Source organism: Pseudophryne corroboree, chromosome 1, assembly GCF_028390025.1.
Source record: "Pseudophryne corroboree isolate aPseCor3 chromosome 1, aPseCor3.hap2, whole genome shotgun sequence".
Lineage (NCBI taxonomy): Eukaryota > Metazoa > Chordata > Amphibia > Anura > Myobatrachidae > Pseudophryne > Pseudophryne corroboree.
The window spans coordinates 666,894,444-666,914,091 of record NC_086444.1 but is presented as its reverse complement, the minus strand read 5'-3'; the positions used below and the strand labels follow the sequence as shown (position 1 = coordinate 666,914,091).

Below are 19,648 nucleotides of genomic sequence, written 5' to 3'. Positions count from 1 at the left end.
ATAGACCGACGGGAACACCCACGGTGTCACCAGTGCGTCCACAGTTATCGCCTGAAGGTCTCTTGACCTGGCGCAATATCTCTGCAGCTTTTTGTTGAGGCGGGATGCCATCATGTCCACCTGTGGCAGTTCCCACCGACTTGCAATCTGCGTGAAGACTTCTTGATGAAGTCCCCACTCTCCCGGGTGGAGGTCGTGCCTGCTGAGGAAGTCTGCTTCCCAGTTGTCCACTCCCGGAATGAACACTGCTGACAGTGCGCTTACGTGATTCTCCGCCCAGCGAAGAATTCTGGTGGCTTCTACCATCGCCACCCTGCTCCTTGTGCCGCCTTGGCGGTTTACATGAGCCACTGCAGTGATGTTGTCTGACTGAATCAGAACCGGTTGGTCGCGAAGCAGGGACTCCGCTTGACGTAGGGCGTTGTATATGGCCCTTAGTTCCAGGATGTTGATGTGAAGGCAAGTCTCCTGACTTAACCACAGCCCTTGGAAATTTCTTCCCTGTGTGACTGCCCCCCACCCTCGGAGGCTTGCATCCGTGGTCACCAGGACCCAGTCCTGAATGCCGAATCTGCGACCTTCGAGAAGGTGAGCACTCTGCAGCCACCACAGGAGAGACCCCCTGGCCCTGGGGGATAGGGTGATTAACCGATGCATCTGAAGATGTGATCCGGACCACTTGTCCAGTAAGTCCCATTGGAAGGTCCTCGCATGGTAATGGCCTCATATTATGCCACCATCCTTCCCAGGACTCGAGTGCAGTGATGCACTGACACCTGTTTTGGTTTTAATAGATTCCTGACCAGTGTCACGAGCTCCTGAGCTCTCTCTATCGGGAGATAAACCCTTTTCTGGTCTGTGTCTAGGATCATGCCTAGGAGAGGCAGATGAGCTGTAGGAACCAACTGCGACTTTGGAATATATAGAATCCCGCCGTGTTGCAGTTACACTTCCAGAGAAAGTGATACGCTGTTCAGCAACTGCTCTCTTGATCTCGCTTTTATGAGGAGATCGTCCAAGTACGTGATAATAGTGACACCTTGCTTCCGCAGGAGCACCCTCATTTCCGCCATTACCTTGGTGAATATTCTCGGGGCCGTGGAGAGACCAAACGGCAACGTCTGAAATTGGTAATGACAATCCCGTACCGCAATTCTGAGGTAAGCCTGATGAGGTGGATAAATGGGGACATGAAGGTATGCATCCTTTATGTCCAGAGTCACCATAAAATCTCCCCCTTTCAGGCTTGCAATGACCGCTCTTAGCGATTCCATCTTGAACTTGAACCTTTTCAGGTATATGTTCAAGGATTTTAAATTCAATATGGGTCTGACCGAACCGTCTGGTTTCGGGACTACAATATGGTTGAATAATAACCCCCTCCTTGTTGAAGGAGGGGAACCTTGACCACCACCTGTTGAAGATACAATTTGTGAATTGCAGTTAACACTGTTTCCCTCTCGTGGGGGAAGCCGGCAGGGCCGTCGGTGAGGGGGCATCTCCTCAAAGTCCAGCTTGTATCCCTGAGACACAATATCTATTTCCCAGGGATCTAACAGGGAGTGAACCCACTTGTGGCTGAACTTACGAAGGCGTGCCCCCATCGGGCCAAGCTCCGCCTGTGGAGCCCCAGCGACATGCAGTGGATTTTGTAGAGGCCGGGGAGGACTTCTGTTCCTGGGAACTAGCTGTGTTGTGCAGCTTCTTCCTCTGCCCCCGCCTCTGGCAAGAAAGGACGCACCTTGGACTTTCTTGTTTCTTGTTTCTTTGTTCGAAAGGCTGCATTTGATAATGTCGTGCTTTCCTAGGCTGTGCAGGAATATAAGGCAAAATCTCAGAATAACCAGCTATAGCTGTGGAGACCAGGTCCGAGAACCCTTCTCCACACAATCCTCAGCCTTCCATATGCCTCTTAAGTCGGCATCATCTGTCCATTGCATATTCTACAGGACACGTCAAGCAGAAATCGACATAGCTTTGACTCTAGGACCCAGTAGACTCATGTCTCTTTGGGCATGTTTTATATATATATTTATCTCTTAAGACAGCATCTTTAATATATATATCTCTATATATACACATATATATATACACATATATATATATATATATACATACACATACATACTAGGGTCTCAATCTCTGCTGATAAGGTACCTGTCCACGCTGCCACAGCGCTATAAACCCATGCCGACACAATCGCCGGTCTGAGTAGTGTACCAGAATGTGCACGCTATCTGCAGGATCCCTGAGAATAGCTGTTACGTCAGGGCTACCTTTTGGGCAAACGTGACACCCTAGGGGAAGATTCCCATCGTATCCTGGCCCTAGTGGGTAAAGGATACTCCCTGAGAACTCTTTGTGGGAAACTGCAGTCTCTTGTCTGGAGATTCCCGCTCTTTTTCATCATGAGAGGAGGGAAATTTACCTCAGCTTTCTTCCCCTTAAACATGTCTACCCTTGTGTCAGGGACAGATGAGTCATCAGTGATATGCAAATCATCTTTTATTACAATAATCATATATTGAATACTTTGCTGCCATTTTGGCTGTAACTTTGCATTATCGTAGTCGATACTGGAGTCAGACTCCGTGTCGATATCAGTGTCTATTATTTTGGATAGTGATCATTGAGAGACTCTGAAGGTCTCTGCGACATAGGGACAGACATGGGTAGATTCCCTGTCTGTTCTCTAATCTTTTGTGCAATAAATTCACCTTAGCACTTAATTACACATATCCAAACAGGTGTTGGCGTTGTCGACGGAGACACCCTCTCACACACATATTTGCTCCATCTCCTCCTTAGGGGAGCCTTTTACCTCAGACATGTCGACACACACGTACCGACATACCACACACTCAGGGAATGCTCATCTGAAGACAATTTCCCCATAAGGCCCTTTGGAGAGACCGAGAGAGAGTATGCCAGCACACACCCCAGCGCTATTAACCCAGGAATAACACAGTAACTTAATGTTAACCCAGTAGCTGCTGTTTATATTGATTTTTGCGCCAAATTATGTGTGCCCCCCCCCCTCTCTTTTTACCCTCTTCTACCGTGTATCTGCAGGGGAGAGGCTGGGGAGCTTCCTCTCAGCTGTGCTGTGGAGAAAAAACATGGCGCTGGTGAGTGCTGAGAAAGAAGCCCCGCCCCCTCGACGGCGGGCTTCTGTCCCCCTTTCATGTACAATTTTTGGCGGGGGCTCATACATATATACAGTGCCCAACTGTATACATGCAAACTTTTGCCAAAGATGTCTCTAATTGCTGCCCAGGGCGCCCCCCCCCCCGTGCGCCCTGCACCCTTACAGTGACCGGAGTATGTGGGTGTAGTGTGGGAGCAATGGCGCACAGCTGCAGTGCAGTGCGCTACCTCAGTGAAGACTGGAGTCTTCTGCCGCCGATTTCGAAGTCTTCTTGCTTCTTTCACCCGGCTTCTGTCTTCCGGCTCTGCGAGGGGGACGGCGGCGCTCCAGGATCGGACGACCAGGGGGAGATCCTGTGTACGGATCCCTCTGGAGCTAATGGTGTCCAGTAGCCTAAGAAGTAGGATCTATCTGCAGAGAGTAGGGCTGCTTCTCTCCCCTCAGTCCCACGATGCAGGGAGTCTGTTGCCAGCAGAGCTCCCTGAAAATAAAAAAACCTAACAAAATACTTTCTTATAGCAAGCTCAGGAGAGCTCACTAAGTAGCACCCAGCTCATCCGGGCACAGATTCAAACTGAGGTCTGGAAGAGGGACATAGAGGGAGGAGCCAGAGCACACCAGAATCTAAATTCTTTCTTAAAGTGCCCATGTCTATTCCCCATGGTCCTTACGGAGTCCCCAGCATCCACTAGATCGTTAGAGAAACAATGATTGTAATTCCACAATTATGGGGAAATTATGGGGGAGGCGAGTGCAACACAACCCCAAGCGGGCTTTGTGGCTCGCTGCACTCGCCACAGGTTCTATTCCTATTCTATGGGTGTCGTGGACACCCACAAGTGGGAATAGTCCCTGTTTGTAGGCATGTCGACCATTGGGCTATTGAGTGTGCGGTATTCCGGCGTCTGTATGGTGACCGGCGGTCGGGCACATAACCACATCCCATGGACAGAGTACAAGATCTCATATACAAATATTATTACTGCACAATATCTGCAATAAATAATTTTATTCACATAGGTAATAAGCTGAACTGAAGAAACCAACATATCACATATACTTATTAACTGCAAAGAAGTCTAAAGCAAACTTTGTTCTAGCCTCCTCAGTTAACAGAGGAACCCAAGGCTTCAAGACAAGGACAGTGGTGAATTGATCATCATTACCACTGCTGGTCTGTTATTCATATAATAAATTCATAAATATCATGTAGACAGTGTAGTGTAAGACTTATCACAGTTTTCTCACGTGCATAAACTTACATACCTGGAATGGACTGCCCAGCTGCCTCACAGTTAATATTGGGGATGGTGTTTGGTTGCTGCTGGCTAGAGCTAACTTCGGGCTCAGCACTAACTGATGGAGAGAGTGCTATGTCGCAGGATAATGCTGGCTTCAGTACAGGTGGAAAGAGTTCTTCGGACACCTCTTGTTTTTCCTGCCCTGGCAATTGAAGTGCTGATAAGGGTATGCTGATAGGTTGGCTGGGGTTTCCTGTGGATGTACTCACTGGCATCTGTATTCCTATTTGTTGATTGACAACTGCAGGGTTTGATAGTGTTTTGCTTTGAGAGGGCATTGGTGGTCTCACAGGCTTCTGGGGTGGAGGTCTTTGTAGGACCAACGGGGAAGGTGCAATAGCCTGCATTTCTAGCTCATTGCTTAGTGATGGTGGCAAACTGCTGGGTGGTTTTGATGGTCCCACAAAAGCAGATGCTGCAGGAGTCTGACTCTTCGTCTTGGTCATCTGTAGAGACAATGTTGGCCCATCAATTCCACCAGTGATTTCTGCATTAGCAACAATGTAATAATCTTCAGGGGTCTCCTGTTTAATCTTTTTCACGATTACATCAGCACTGTCCTCATCAGCAATATGTGACTGAGACCCTGAAAGAGATGAGCTAAGAACACCACTGGGCCTCTTGCGGGAAACACTAGGTGATTGCTGTGCCCGGCGCTCAAAATCACTGTCTTCATCTGTCACTGAAGATTCACACACCATATCAAACAAAGTGGTTTCGTCTTCATATTCTTCTACTGGATCATCCAGTTCTGAAGGCTCACTACAGTAGGAAAAGTCACAGGAGTCTCTTGTTCTATTGCAATCAAGCTTTGATTTTACTGGTCTTCCAGGGTACCTATCCAAAGGGCTTGTCTGAGTCTCTGAGGGCACACCAATTATACTAGGACTGTCCGAGTTGAAGCTTCTATTGTCCTGAAAACAAACTCTCTCCTGAGGACCAGCCCTACATGTTGTAGTCAATGGCCAGTGGTATGCATGCCCAGCACTACATCCCCACATAGCTGTAAGGGTGCCATGGGAGCCCTCAGAGAGTAAGTGCTTCAAGTTTGGAATAAGGCTACAAATGGTCCCATGGCTATGGGCCCAACTCACCAACTTGGAGAGGTTTTCTGAAGAGGTATGAAGACAGTCTTCCATTATTTTTGGATCACGAGGCCTCTTCCTACAAGTAAATAAAAAAGAGGATTTATACATACGTCGAAACACGGAATTTGAATTATAGCAATAAAACTATATCCAGTTTTTAGAAATTTGGGATACATTTCCCATTTTATGGCATTATACCACAGCTGCCACAATTTTGGGCATTCCTCTAGACTAAATAGATCATCAATCTTCAGTTTATTAACCCCATAGGCTCGATTCAATTCTGACCTATTCAATACAGCAGAATGGTAAGTAAGAGAATGCCCGTTCTCCCTGACTAAACAGGGTGTTTTGTTGGAAGAACCTGCATTCTCCAACTTAGGTGTCCAACGCGATGCTGTTTCTGGCACGCTAAGGGCAGAAATCAGCATCGCACCGGTACTTTTGTTGGATTTCTGCTCGCACCCCTCCATGGGTGCAAGAAGAAACCCCTGTCGGGTGTCACAGGCCCCTGTATTGAATAGCCCCAGGAGCTAATTCCTGGAGCTATTCAATTCTCTTGGAATTGAATCGAGCCCAATATGTATCTAACAATAGGCAAATCTTGAGAGATCCACAAAATGGCATGGGCTGCACACATTATAGGTCAGGTAACTGCCATGGTGCTGGTAAGAGTAACCCTTTTCAAATACCTTACATGCTATCATATAGGGGCTTCTTGGCTGTTTATATACTAATGGTGTTTATCAGCCACATATGGGCAGTAAACTGCTCCTTGGTCTGAAATAGCAACTACTTAAAATGTAGTAACACTAATTCTAACTAGAAAGCTGTACTGTAAAGCATCAAATATTATTGAGCCTTATGTTAAAGTCTTCGGTAAAACCAGTTATGAAAATGTGCTAATTAGCCAGTAAGGATAAAGAGCTGGTAGAATCATAAAAAAAAACCTCCATGTTTAACCCCTTCATTGCCAAAGATGAGTGTAACCCAGATTTAACACGTCCATTTATAATTTTTTTCAGTATAAAAATGTAAGTGTGGAATCCTGTTTTCTGCCATTTTGGAAAGGCAAATTAATGCCATAGCAAATGTACAAGGTATTTTTGGTGGCCAAACACAAAATAGAAAAAGAAAAAATAATAATAAATTAAAGAAACGCATGTCTCTCGATCATTTTTGTCCATGTTTGGAATATTGTATTCCTGTATTAGAAAAAGTAAGATTTGATCATTTGAAGAAATAACCTATTTTTTAATAAACGGAAGTGATAGAATTAAAATAATTAAAAAAAAAAACCACACACTGTTATAGTTATTAATTGGCATAAAAAGTCAGTCAGAAGCACTTGCATCACAAAGCGTATTTAGTTTTAACGCTAGAGGCTTAACACAAGGGCAAAAACAAGTGTGGTTCATAGGGTCGACCACACTTACGTCGACAGTGTCTAGGTCAACCACTATTGGTCAACAGTGACACCCAATATAGGTTGACCCAAGCATTATCAATATGAGCAAGGTTGGCATGACAAAAGGTCGACAATTAGTGCAACGTGTCCCCTCGCAGCTTCGTTCCCAATCGTAGTCCAAGTGGATCGTAAAGTATGGAAAAGTAAAAAAAATGAAACACTATAAAAACACTCACGTTGACCTAGAAACCATGTCGAACTAATGCATGTCGACCAATAGTGGTCGACCTAAGTGTGGTCGACCTAGAGACCAGATACCGACAAAAACACCCCAACTCATTATAGTGAGTTTCAGTTACAGGCCATAAATGTACTAAAACAAATATTATGCTTTAATTACTGATGCAACCTTCTTTCTCATCGAAAATTCAGCTGTCCATTTAAATATTTTAACACAATCACTTATATTGCAAAAATAAGAATTTACTTACCGATAATTCTATTTCTCATAGTCCGTAGTGGATGCTGGGAACTCCGTAAGGACCATGGGGATTAGCGGCTCCGCAGGAGACTGGGCACAAAAGTAAAAGCTTTAGGACTACCTGGTGTGCACTGGCTCCTCCCCCTATGACCCTCCTCCAAGCCTCAGTTAGGATACTGTGCCCGGACGAGCGTACACAATAAGGAAGGATTTATGAATCCCGAGTAAGACTCATACCAGCCACACCAATCACACCGTACAACCTGTGATCTGAACCCAGTTAACAGCATGATAACAGAGGAGCCTCTGAAAAGATGGCTCACAACAATAATAACCCGATTTTTGTAACAATAACTATGTACAAGTATTGCAGACAATCCGCACTTGGGATGGGCGCCCAGCATCCACTACGGACTATGAGAAATAGAATTATCGGTAAGTAAATTCTTATTTTCTCTGACGTCCTAGTGGATGCTGGGAACTCCGTAAGGACCATGGGGATTATACCAAAGCTCCCAAACGGGCGGGAGAGTGCGGATGACTCTGCAGCACCGAATGAGAGAACTCCAGGTCCTCCTCAGCCAGGGTATCAAATTTGTAGAATTTAGCAAACGTGTTTGCCCCCGACCAAGTAGCTGCTCGGCAAAGTTGTAAAGCCGAGACCCCTCGGGCAGCCGCCCAAGATGAGCCCACCTTCCTTGTGGAATGGGCTTTTACAGATTTTGGCTGTGGCAGGCCTGCCACAGAATGTGCAAGCTGAATTGTACTACAAATCCAACGAGCAATAGTCTGCTTAGAAGCAGGAGCACCCAGCTTATTGGGTGCATACAGGATAAACAGCGAGTCAGATTTCCTGACTCCAGCCGTCCTGGAAACATATATTTTCAGGGCCCTGACTACGTCCAGCAACTTGGAGTCCTCCAAGTCCCTAGTAGCCGCAGGCACCACAATAGGCTGGTTCAAGTGAAATGCTGAAACCACCTTAGGGAGAAATTGAGGACGAGTCCTCAATTCTGCCCTGTCCGTATGAAAAATTAGGTAAGGGCTTTTATAGGATAAAGCCGCCAATTCTGAGACATGCCTGGCTGAAGCCAGGGCTAACAACATTACCACTTTCCAAGTGAGATATTTTAAGTCCACAGTGGAGAGTGGTTTAAACCAATGTGATTTTAGGAACCCCAAAACTACATTGAGATCCCAAGGTGCCACTGGAGGCACAAAAGGAGGCTGTATATGCAGTACCCCCTTGACAAACGTCTGAACTTCAGGAACTGAAGCCAGTTCTTTCTGGAAGAAAATCGACAGGGCCGAAATCTGAACCTTAATGGACCCTAATTTTAGGCCCATAGACAGTCCTGTTTGCAGGAAATGTAGGAAACGACCCAGTTGAAATTCCTCTGTAGGGGCCTTCCTGGCCTCGCACCACGCAACATATTTACGCCAAATCCGGTGATAATGTTGCACGGTTACATCCTTCCTGGCTTTGATCAGGGTAGGGATGACTTCATCCGGAATGCCTTTTTCCTTCAGGATCCGGCGTTCAACCGCCATGCCGTCAAACGCAGCCGCGGTAAGTCTTGGAACAGACAGGGTCCCTGCTGAAGCAGGTCCTTTCTTAGAGGTAGAGGCCACGGGTCCTCTGTGAGCATCTCTTGAAGTTCCGGGTACCAAGTCCTTCTTGGCCAATCCGGAGCCACGAGTATAGTCCTTACTCCTCTCCTTCTTATGATCCTCAGTACCTTGGGTATGAGAGGCAGAGGAGGGAACACATACACTGACTGGTACACCCACAGTGTTACCAGAGCGTCCACAGCTATTGCCTGAGGGTCCCTTGACCTGGCGCAATACCTGTCCAGTTTTTTGTTGAGGCGGGACGCCATCATGTCCACCTTTGGTTTTTCCCAACGGTTCACAATCATGTGGAAGACTTCTGGGTGAAGTCCCCACTCCCCCGGATGGAGGTCGTGTCTGCTGAGGAAGTCTGCTTCCCAGTTGTCCACTCCCGGAATGAACACTGCTGACAGTGCTATCACATGATTTTCCGCCCAGCGAAGAATCCTTGCAACTTCTGTCATTGCCCTCCTGCTTCTTGTGCCGCCCTGTCTGTTTACGTGGGCGACTGCCGTGATGTTGTCTGACTGGATCAGCACCGGCTGACCTTGAAGCAGAGGTCTTGCTAGGCTTAGAGCATTGTAGATGGCCCTTAGCTCCAGGATATTTATGTGAAGTGATGTCTCCAGGCTTGACCACAAGCCCTGGAAATTTCGTCCCTGTGTGACTGCTCCCCAGCCTCTCAGGCTGGCATCCGTGGTCACCAGGACCCAGTCCTGAATGTCGAATCTGCGGCCCTCTAGAAGATGAGCACTCTGCAACCACCACAGGAGAGACACCCTTGTCCTTCGTGACAAGATTATCCGCTGATGCATCTGAAGATGCGACCCGGACCATTTGTCTAGCAGATCCCACTGGAAGGTTCTTGCGTGGAATCTGCCGAATGGGATTGCTTCGTAAGAAGCCACCATCTTTCCCAGGACCCTTGTGCATTGATGCACTGAGACTTGGCCTGGTTTTAGGAGATTTCTGACTAGTTCGGATAACTCCCTGGCTTTCTCCTCCGGGAGAAACACCTTTTTCTGGACTGTGTCCAGGATCATCCCTAGGAATAGGAGTCGGGTAGTCAAGATCAGCTGAGATTTTGGAATATTGAGAATCCAACCGTGCTGGCGCAGCACTATCTGAGATAGTGCTACCCCGATTTCCAACTGTTCCCTGGATCTTGCCCTTATCAGGAGATCGTCCAAGTAAGGGATAACAAACTCCCTTCCTTCGAAGGAGTATCATCATTTCGGCCATTACCTTGGTAAAGACCCGGGGTGCCGTGGACAATCCAAACGGCAGCGTCTGAAACTGATAGTGACAGTTCTGTACCACAAACCTGAGGTACCCTTGGTGAGAAGGGCAAATTGGGACATGTAGGTAAGCATCTTTGATGTCCAGAGACACCATATAGTCCCCGTCTTCCAGGTTTGCAATCACTGCTCTGAGTGACACCATCTTGAATTTGAACCTTTGTATGTAAGTGTTCAAGGATTTTAGGTTTAAAATTGGTCTCACCGAGCCGTCCGGCTTCGGTACCACAAATAGTGTGGAATAGTACCCCTTTCCCTGTTGTAGGAGGGGTACCTTGATTATCACCTGCTGGGAATACAGCTTGTGAATGGCATCCAATACTGCCACCCTGTCTGAGGGAGACGTCGGTAAAGCAGACTTTAGAAAACGGCGAGGGGGAGACGTCTCGAATTCCAATTTGTACCCCTGAGATACCACTTGAAGGATCCAGTGGTCCACTTGCGAGTGGGCCCACTGCGCACTGAACTTCTTGAGACAGGCCCCCACCGTGTCTGCCTGTAAAGCCCCAGCGTCATGCTGAGGACTTTGCGGAGGCGGGAGAGGGCTTTTGTTCCTGGGAACTGGCTGTTTGTTGCAGCCTTTTTCCTCTCCCTCTGCCACGGGGCATAAATGAGGCGCCTTTTGCCCGCTTGCCCTTATGGGGCCGAAAGGACTGCGCCTGATAATACGGCGTCTTCTTAGGTTGAGAAGCTACCTGGGGTAAAAATGTGGATTTTCCAGCAGTTGCCGTGGCTACCAGGTCTGATAGACCTACCCCAAATAATTCCTCCCCCTTATAAGGCAATACTTCCATGTGCCTTTTAGAATCCGCATCACCTGACCACTGCCGCGTCCATAAACCTCTTCTAGCAGAAATGGACAGCGCGCTAACTCTTGATGCCAGTCGGCAAATATCCCTCTGTGCATCACGCATATATAGAAATGCATCCTTCAAATGCTCTATAGTCAGTAATATACTGTCCCTATCTAGGGTATCAATATTTTCAGTCAGGGAATCCGACCACGCCAGGCCCGCACTGCACATCCAGGCTGAGGCAATTGCTGGTCGCAGTATAACACCCGTGTGAGAGTATATACATTTTAGGATATTCTCCAGCTTTCTATCGGCAGGTTCCTTTAGGGCGGCCGTATCAGGAGAGGGTAGTGCTACCTGTTTTGACAAACGTGTGAGCGCTTTATCCACCCTAGGGGGTGTTTCCCAACGTGCCCTATCCTCTGGCGGGAAAGGGTACGATGCCAATAACCTTTTAGGAATTATCAGTTTTTTATCGGGGGAAACCCACGCCTCATCACACACTTCATTTAATTCCTCGGATACAGGAAAAACTACAGGCAGTTTTTTCTCACCAAACATAATACCCTTTTTAGTGGTACTTGTATTATCAGAGATATGCAATACATTTTTAATTGCTTCAATCATGTAACGTGTGGTCCTAGTGGAAGTCACGTTTGTCTCATCATCGTCGACACTGGAGTCAGTATCCGTGTCTGTGTCTGCCATTTGAGGTAATGGGCGTTTTAAAGCCCCTGATGGCGTTTGAGACCCTTGGACAGGCACAAGCTGAGTAGCCGGCTGTCTCATGTCGTCAACTGTCTGTCGTAACGAGCTGCCACTGTCACGCAATTCCTTCCATAAGCTCATCCACTCAGGTGTCGACTCCCCAGGGGGTGACAACTGTATAATAGGCAATTGCTCCGCCTCCATCTCATTTTCCTCCTCAAACATGTCGACACAATCGTACCGACACACCGCACACACACAGGGAATGCTCTGATAGAGGACAGGACCCCACTAGCCCTTTGGGGAGACAGAGGGAGAGTATGCCAGCACACACCAGAGCGCTATATATAAACAGGAATACCACTATAAAATGTGCTTTTCCCTTTATAGCTGCTGTTATATCAAAACTGTGCCAAATTAGTGCCCCCCCCCCCTCTCTTTTTTACCCTTTTCTGTAGTGCAGGACTGCAGGGGAGAGTCAGGGAGACGTCCTTCCAGCGGAGCTGTGATGGAAAATGGCGCCTGTGTGCTGTGGGGGCCTTCTCGGCTGCCTTTTCTCCCGCTTTTTTTAAGTTCTGGCAGGGGTTAAAATACATCCATATAGCCCTGGGGGTTATATGTGGTGTATTTATGCCAGCCAAGGTGTTTTACATTGCTGCTCAGGGCGCCCCCCCCTAGCGCCCTGCACCCTCAGTGACCGGAGTGTGAAGTGTGCCTGAGTAACAATGGCGCACAGCTGCAGTGCTGTGCGCTACCTTGTTGAAGACTGATGTCTTCTGCCGCCGATTTTTCCAGACCTCTTCTTGCTTCTGGCTCTGTAAGGGGGCCGGCGGCGCGGCTCTGGGACCGAGCTCCGAGGCTGGGCCTGTGTTCGGTCCCTCTGGAGCTAATGGTGTCCAGTAGCCTAAGAAGCCCAATCCACTCTGCACTTCAGGTGAGTTCGCTTCTTCTCCCCTTAGTCCCTCGATGCAGTGAGCCTGTTGCCAGCAGGTCTCACTGAAAATAAAAAACCTAAAACTAAAACTTTCACTAAGAAGCTCAGGAGAGCCCCTAGTGTGCACCCTTCTCGGCCGGGCACAAAAATCTAACTGAGGCTTGGAGGAGGGTCATAGGGGGAGGAGCCAGTGCACACCAGGTAGTCCTAAAGCTTTTACTTTTGTGCCCAGTCTCCTGCGGAGCCGCTAATCCCCATGGTCCTTACGGAGTTCCCAGCATCCACTAGGACGTCAGAGAAACCTACTGTGGAATTACATTTAACACCAGTACATAATATTCAGTTTTTCTGAAATCCTTCTGCAAGTTTATTTTACCATAAATAACCGTGCCAATCGTGGTTAAAAAGACACACAGTGTCCTAACCCTATGAATAAAATGTCTAGTGTGTGTTATACGATTTTCTTGAATATTTTCTACAGTACATTCACAAAAGAAAGTCCTCATGCAAAATAGTATCAAACAGATCCCTATTTTTAAGCACCTGTGTGCAAGTGGCGTGTTATGTTTTTTTGAATGTACACTGGATTGCCATTTATGTGTTATAGGAGTTAGAAAACAGAAATGAAAAAAAATACACAACCACATAGCAGAAAAATTCTGAGATCAATGGATGCAAAGAGCAACTATGGATCTCAAATCCTCCATATATGGCCACTAGGTGCGTCATTGCGCCCTACGGGTGCTCTTCACACCGTCGCAAGGGGTTACGCCCCTTTATCCCCTGCACGCATGTCTGGCGTTCAATAGTTGTATTAAATGGAGTATTACCCTGCATTCCTAGTTTTGTTTGTGGTTAAATATTGTGTTACGAAAGGGCGTCCGATGGTGAATGGGGTGTAGCCCCTTGCGGCGGAGTGAACAGCGTCTGCAGGGCACAACGTATAGAATGTAGGTCTGTAAAGGCTGCGGGCGGGGGAAGGGTGGCTGCGGGAGGGGGGGGGGGGGGAGGTGGTGGTGGAGGGATTGGTGCAAAGGGGCTGCTGCGGATGGGGGAGGGGGTCCAGAGGTGCTGCGGGTGGGGGAGGGTGTTTGTAGACATACACTGCCTCCATACAAACATATAACCATCCATCGCCTCTCATACATACATCCATATATACACTTCCTCCATATATACACACTCATACATACCGTGGCAGGAGAGGTACTTTGACACCTGTAAGCTACACACAGGGTCCTGGGGGTGGATGGGAAGTGTGGATGGACCAGGTGCTCATCCATTTGGCCCAGACCAGGTCTTATAGGCTTCTTAGCCCAAGAAGATGCATCATCAGCCAGCACCTGGGTGCTGGGTTTAAAGCAGAGTCTCTCCCATGAGTCAGGGCTCCTGAAGGCAGTTAGTGTCCAGGTGATAGGCCTGCTAGGGACAGTGGGATCCGGAGGGCTGGGCCACTAGTGTCAGGATGCCGGGACCTGAAGGGTTCCTTATTAAGTAAGAGGGAGTGAGGCAGGGCCTAACCTCCCTGGTAGTTTATACTAAAGACAGTGATCTTTGTTTTATGTATATCTTTGTTTTTGAGCTACCTGAATAAAAGGTATTTGTTTTTGTACAAGCCTTGAATCGGTCGCTGGTGGAATTTTTGTAGCAGAGCACAATCTAGCAAGACTCCTGTTACAATACATAAATCCAACCCCCCTTACCCGCAGCCAGGGTGAACTTTGGTCACATCCCCGGGTTGGGGCTCCAGGAAGCTGCATATTACCACTGGCCAGGAAGCCATGGAGGGAATACTGCTCCATGCTGTTGCCGCCATCTCCCAGATCACGGTGCCACCCAGGTTAGCACTGCTGCTGCTGCTGGCTGGGAGGCACTGCTCCCGTTGCTGGCGTCGTCCATGGTGGATGCTGCGGCTGGTGAGGGGCAGGCGGCCGCGGCTGGTGAGGGGCTGCCTAATGGTAGCGCCGGCCCTGGCCGTCGCTATGTGCGGCGTCTGGAGGGGAAGGCTCCTGGGCTGTTTCGGCAATGACAGGAGATAGACATGGGATTGCAGTGCAACAGGCAGTAAACAGAGAGGGATGAGGGGGGAATGACCGCACCATCGTGGGGGAGTAGGGACAGCTACTTTCTGTGAAGAGAATGGTTACACCTCTCCTATATATTTGTGTGTCTATGACTGCGACTCCACCCAGCATTGTGACTCTGCCCAGTGTTATACACACAGTCACTCTGGGCTAATATACAGGAGATATTTACAATATGGCTTCGAGGTTTAGGGTATGGGTCATTAAGTAGACCAATATTGGTCGACATGCATTAGGTCAACATGAACAAGGTCGACATGGAAAAAGGTCGACATAAGTTTTTTTTTTGTTTTTTTTTTTTTGGGGGGGGGGGGGGTTACTGTTTTTGGCGTTTTCTTCTTCGGAAAGTGACGGGAACCCAAATTAGTGCACAGTGTTCCCTCGCATGGCTCGCTCCACTCGCCATGATACAGGTTACTATTCCCAATCGTAGTCCACATGGATCGTAAAGTATAAAAAAGTAAAAAAAAAAATTTTAAAATAGGATTTTAATTACCTAATGGTAAATCCTTTTCTCGTAGTCCATAGAGGATACTGGGGTTCCATTTAGTACCATGGGGTATAGACGGGTCCACTAGGAGCCATGGGCACTTTAAGAATTTGATAGTGTGGGCTGGCTCCTCCCTCTATGCCCCTCCTACCAGACTGGTAAACTGTGCCCGAGGATACGGACATACTTTGAGAGAAGGATAGATAAAGATAGTGGTAAGATTCCGAACCAGCACACACAAAACAGAGGAAAGCTATGCTAACCCAACTTTAAACAGGAACAGCAACAGCTGAACCAATACTTAACAAAGTAACAGTGCAGGAAAAACGAAGCACCGGGCGGGCGCCCAGTATCCTCTACGGACTATGAGAAAAGGATTTACCGGTAGGTAATTAAAATCCTATTTTCTCTTACATCCTAGTGGAGACTGGGGTTCCATTTAGTACCATGAGAATGTACCAAAGCTCCCAAACCGGGAGGGAGAGTGCTGAGGTTCCTGCAGAACTGATTAACCAAACTGAAGGTCCTCAGAGGCCAAAGTATCGAACTTGTAGAACTTAGCAAACGTGTTCGAACCTGACCAAGTAGCTGCTCGGCAGAGCTGTAAAGCCATAACACCCCGGGCAGCTGCCCAGGAAGAACCCACCGACCTAGTAGATTGGGCCTGTACAGATTTCGGAACCGACAAGCCTGCCGTAGAATAAGCATGCTGGATAGTGCACCTGATCCAGTGTGCAATTGTCTGCTTTGAAGCAGGACACCCAATTTTATTGAGATCATATAGAACGAACAGCTAGTCAGATTTCCTGTGACGAGCTGTTCTCTTTACATACACCTTCAAAGCCCTCACAACACTCAAAGACTTTGGAGTAGCAGAGGTGTCCATAACAGCCGGAACCACAATAGGTTGGTTGATGTGAAACGCAGACACCACCTTATGAAGAAATTGCTGACAACTTCTGAGTTCAGCTCTGTCCTCATGAAAAATTAAGTAGGGACTCTTGTGAGACAACACCCTTAGCTCCGATACACATCTTGCTGAAGCCAAGGCCAACAGTGTGACGGTCTTCCACATAAGGTACTTTACATCAACCTCCTATAACTGTTCAAACCAGTCCGATTGGAGGAAATGCAGCATCAAATTGAGATCCCAAGGTGCCGTGGGAGGCACAAAGGGAGTTTGGATGCGCAGAACACCTTTCAAAAACGTCTGGCCCTCAGGAAGAGAAGCCAATTGTTTTTGAAAGAAAATGGACTTTTATGGAGCCCAGGCATAGGCCCACATCCACACCTGCCTGCAGAAAAAGCAGGAAACGTCCCAAGTGAAATTCCACAGCAGAATATTTTCTGCTCTCGCACCAAGAGACGTATTCCTTCCAAATACGGTGGTAATGTTTAGACGTTACCCCTTTCCTGGCTTGGATCATAGTCGGGATAACTTTGTTAGGGATCCCTCTTCTGGCTAGAATCAGCTGTTCAACTTCCATGCTGTCAAACGTAGCAGCGGTAAGTCCTGATAGACGAATGGGCCCTGTTGCCGAAGATCCTCGCGAAGAGTTAGAAGCTATGGATCTTCGAGGAGCATCTCCAGAAGGTACACGTACCAGGCCCTTCTTGGCAAGTCCGGAGCAATGAGTATTGCTTTAACCTTTTCCCTTTTATTCTTTTCAGAATTCTTGGGATCAGAGGAAGTGGAGGAAACACGTACACCATCTGATAAACCCATGGAGTCATCAGAGCGTCTACCGCCCCTGCCTGTGGGTCTCTCGACCTGGGAAAATACAGCTTGAGCTTCTTGTTGAGATGAGAGGCCATCATGTCGATGAGTGGATATCCCCACAGACGTTGTCAAGCACCTGAACACTTCTGGGTGAAGGCCACACTCCCCCGGGTGCAGGTCGTGTCTGCTGAGGAAGTCTGCTTCCCAGTTGTCTACTCCCGGAATGAATACCACTGACAACGCCACAGCGTTTTTTTCTGCCCAAAAGAGAATTCGACACCTCTGACATCGCTGCTCTGCTTTTCATTCCGCCCTGTCGGTTTATGTACGTTGCTGCAGTCACATTGTCCGAATGGACCTGAATTGCCCGACCTTGAAGAAGATGTGAGGCCTGCAGAAGGGCGTTGTATGTGGCCCTGAGTTCCAGAATGTTGACTGGAAGGATGACTTCCTAACTTGACCATCTTCCTTGAAACTGCACCCCCTGGGTGACTGCTCCCCAACCTCTGAGGCTTGCGTCCATGGTTAACAGGATCCAGTCCTGAATTCCGAACCTCCAACCCACGACTAGGTGAGAAATCTGTAGCCACCACAGAAGGGAGATCCTGGCTTTTAGTGACAGACGGATCCTCTGGTGCATGTGAAGATGCGATCCGGACCATTTGTCCAACAGATCAAGCTGGAAGGGTCTTGCGTGAAACCTTTCCATATTGAAGCGCCTTGTAAGAGGCCACCATTTTGCCGATATCCAGGCTGCCTTCAGGACATCCCGAACCATCGACTGGATTACCAATGCCTTTTCCAACGGAAGGAACACTTTCTGCGACTCAGTGTCCAGTATTATTGCCAGGAATGGGAGCCTCCGTGTTGGCTCTAGGTGAGATTTCGGAAGGTTCAGAATCCACCCGTGATCCTGGAGAAGATTTGTTGAGAGGCCAATGCTGTGCAGCAACCTCTCCCTTGACGGCGCCTTTATCAGAAGATCGTCCAGGTACGGAATTATGTTCACTCCCTGCTTGCGAAGGAGAAACATCATCTCTGCCACCACTTTGGTGAATACCCTCTGTGCAGTGGAGAGACCAAATGGCAGGGCCTGGAACTGGTAATGACAGTCCTGCAGTGCAAACCGTAGATAAGCCTGATGGAGGCGGCCAGATCGGAATATGAAGGTACACATCCTTGATATCCAGAGACACAAATAATGCCCCTTCCTCCAGACCCGAGATCTACGCTCTCAAGAGACTCCATCTTGAACTTGAACAGATTCAAGGACTTGAAGTTCAGAATTGGTCATACCGAACCGTCCAGTTTCAGTACTACAAACAAGTTGTAACAGTATCCCTTGTTGTGCAGATGAGGTGGAACTGGAACAATGACTTGAGTCTGTACCAGTTTTTGGATGGCCTGCTGTAAAGTTCTCTTGTGAAGCTGGTAAGCCTGATTTGAAGAATCTGTGAGGTGGGAGGACTTGGAACTCCAGTCTGTAGCCCTGGGAAATAAGATCTATGACCCAGGGATCCCGGCACGAACTTGACCAGATGTGACTGAAGAATTGTAGTCGGACTCCCACCTGACAGCCCTCCAGGCATCGTGGTCCACCGTTATGCTGAAGGCTTTGAGGAAGTAGAGCCTGAGCTTTGTTCCTGAGCACCAGCAGTTGCTGGTTTGCGTGGTTTACCTCTTGCACCTCTGGAAGACGTAGAAGCACCTCTGGATTTTCCCTTAAACTTGGCTGTCCGAAATGACTGTAAATTTGAAGCTGAATAAGCTTTCCTGGCTGGGGGAGCTGCGGAAGGAAGATACGTACACTTACCCGCAGCAGCTTTGGAGATCCATTTGTCCAGAGTGTCTCCAAACAAGGCCTCTCCTGTGAATGGCAGGCCTTCCACTCCTTTCCTGGAGTCCGCATCAGCAGTCCACTGGCGTAGCCACAAGCCCCTGCGTGCTGACACTGCCATAGCGGTGGTGCGTGCCTTAAGCAAACCAATCTATTTTATTGCTTCCGCCATAAAGTTCGCAGAGTCCTGTATATGCTGGAGTAAAACAACATTCCCCCTAGACAAGGAATCTAACTCCTCAATTAGGTTACCTGACCATTTAGTAATGGCTTTTGTGATCCACACACATGCAATAGTGAGTCTTTGGGCCACCCCAGCAGCTGTGTACAATGATTTGAGTGTAGTCTCAATTTTACGATCAGCCGTATATTTTAGGGAGGCTGCACCAGGGATAGGCAATAAAATTTTACGTGACAGCCTAGAGACTGATGCGTCCACTATCTGTGGATTTTCCCATTTTTTCCTATCCTCTAGAGGAAAAGGAAAAGATGGGAGCAACCTTTTAGGGATTTGAAAATTTCTTATCAGGATTAACCCACGGTTCATCAAACAGGGTATTCAATTCCTTTGACGCAGGAAAAGTGACTGAGGACTTCTTTTTTACATTAAAATAAGATTCCTCACAGTCCTCCCGACACCTTATCAGGAAGTTGCAGAACATCTCTGATAGCCTCTATAAGAGCCTCTATTCCCTTTGACAGAGTAGCATCCCCCCCTTCCAAATCCACCTCACCCTCCTCCATAT

The 19,648-nt window shown here is 47.9% G+C and overlaps 1 protein-coding gene across 2 annotated transcripts in view; it reads right to left on the bottom strand.

The window, feature by feature from the left end:
- The window catches only part of KIAA1958 (KIAA1958 ortholog), a 284,028-nt gene that overhangs the window by 156,606 nt on the left and 107,774 nt on the right, over positions 1-19,648 (bottom strand). For both annotated transcript variants that reach the window (XM_063914716.1, XM_063914717.1), the window contains exon 2: positions 4,415-5,613. In XM_063914716.1, the coding sequence (XP_063770786.1) occupies positions 4,415-5,588 (1,174 nt within the window). In that variant the 5' untranslated portion in view covers positions 5,589-5,613. The remainder of the gene's footprint in view (positions 1-4,414; positions 5,614-19,648) is intronic.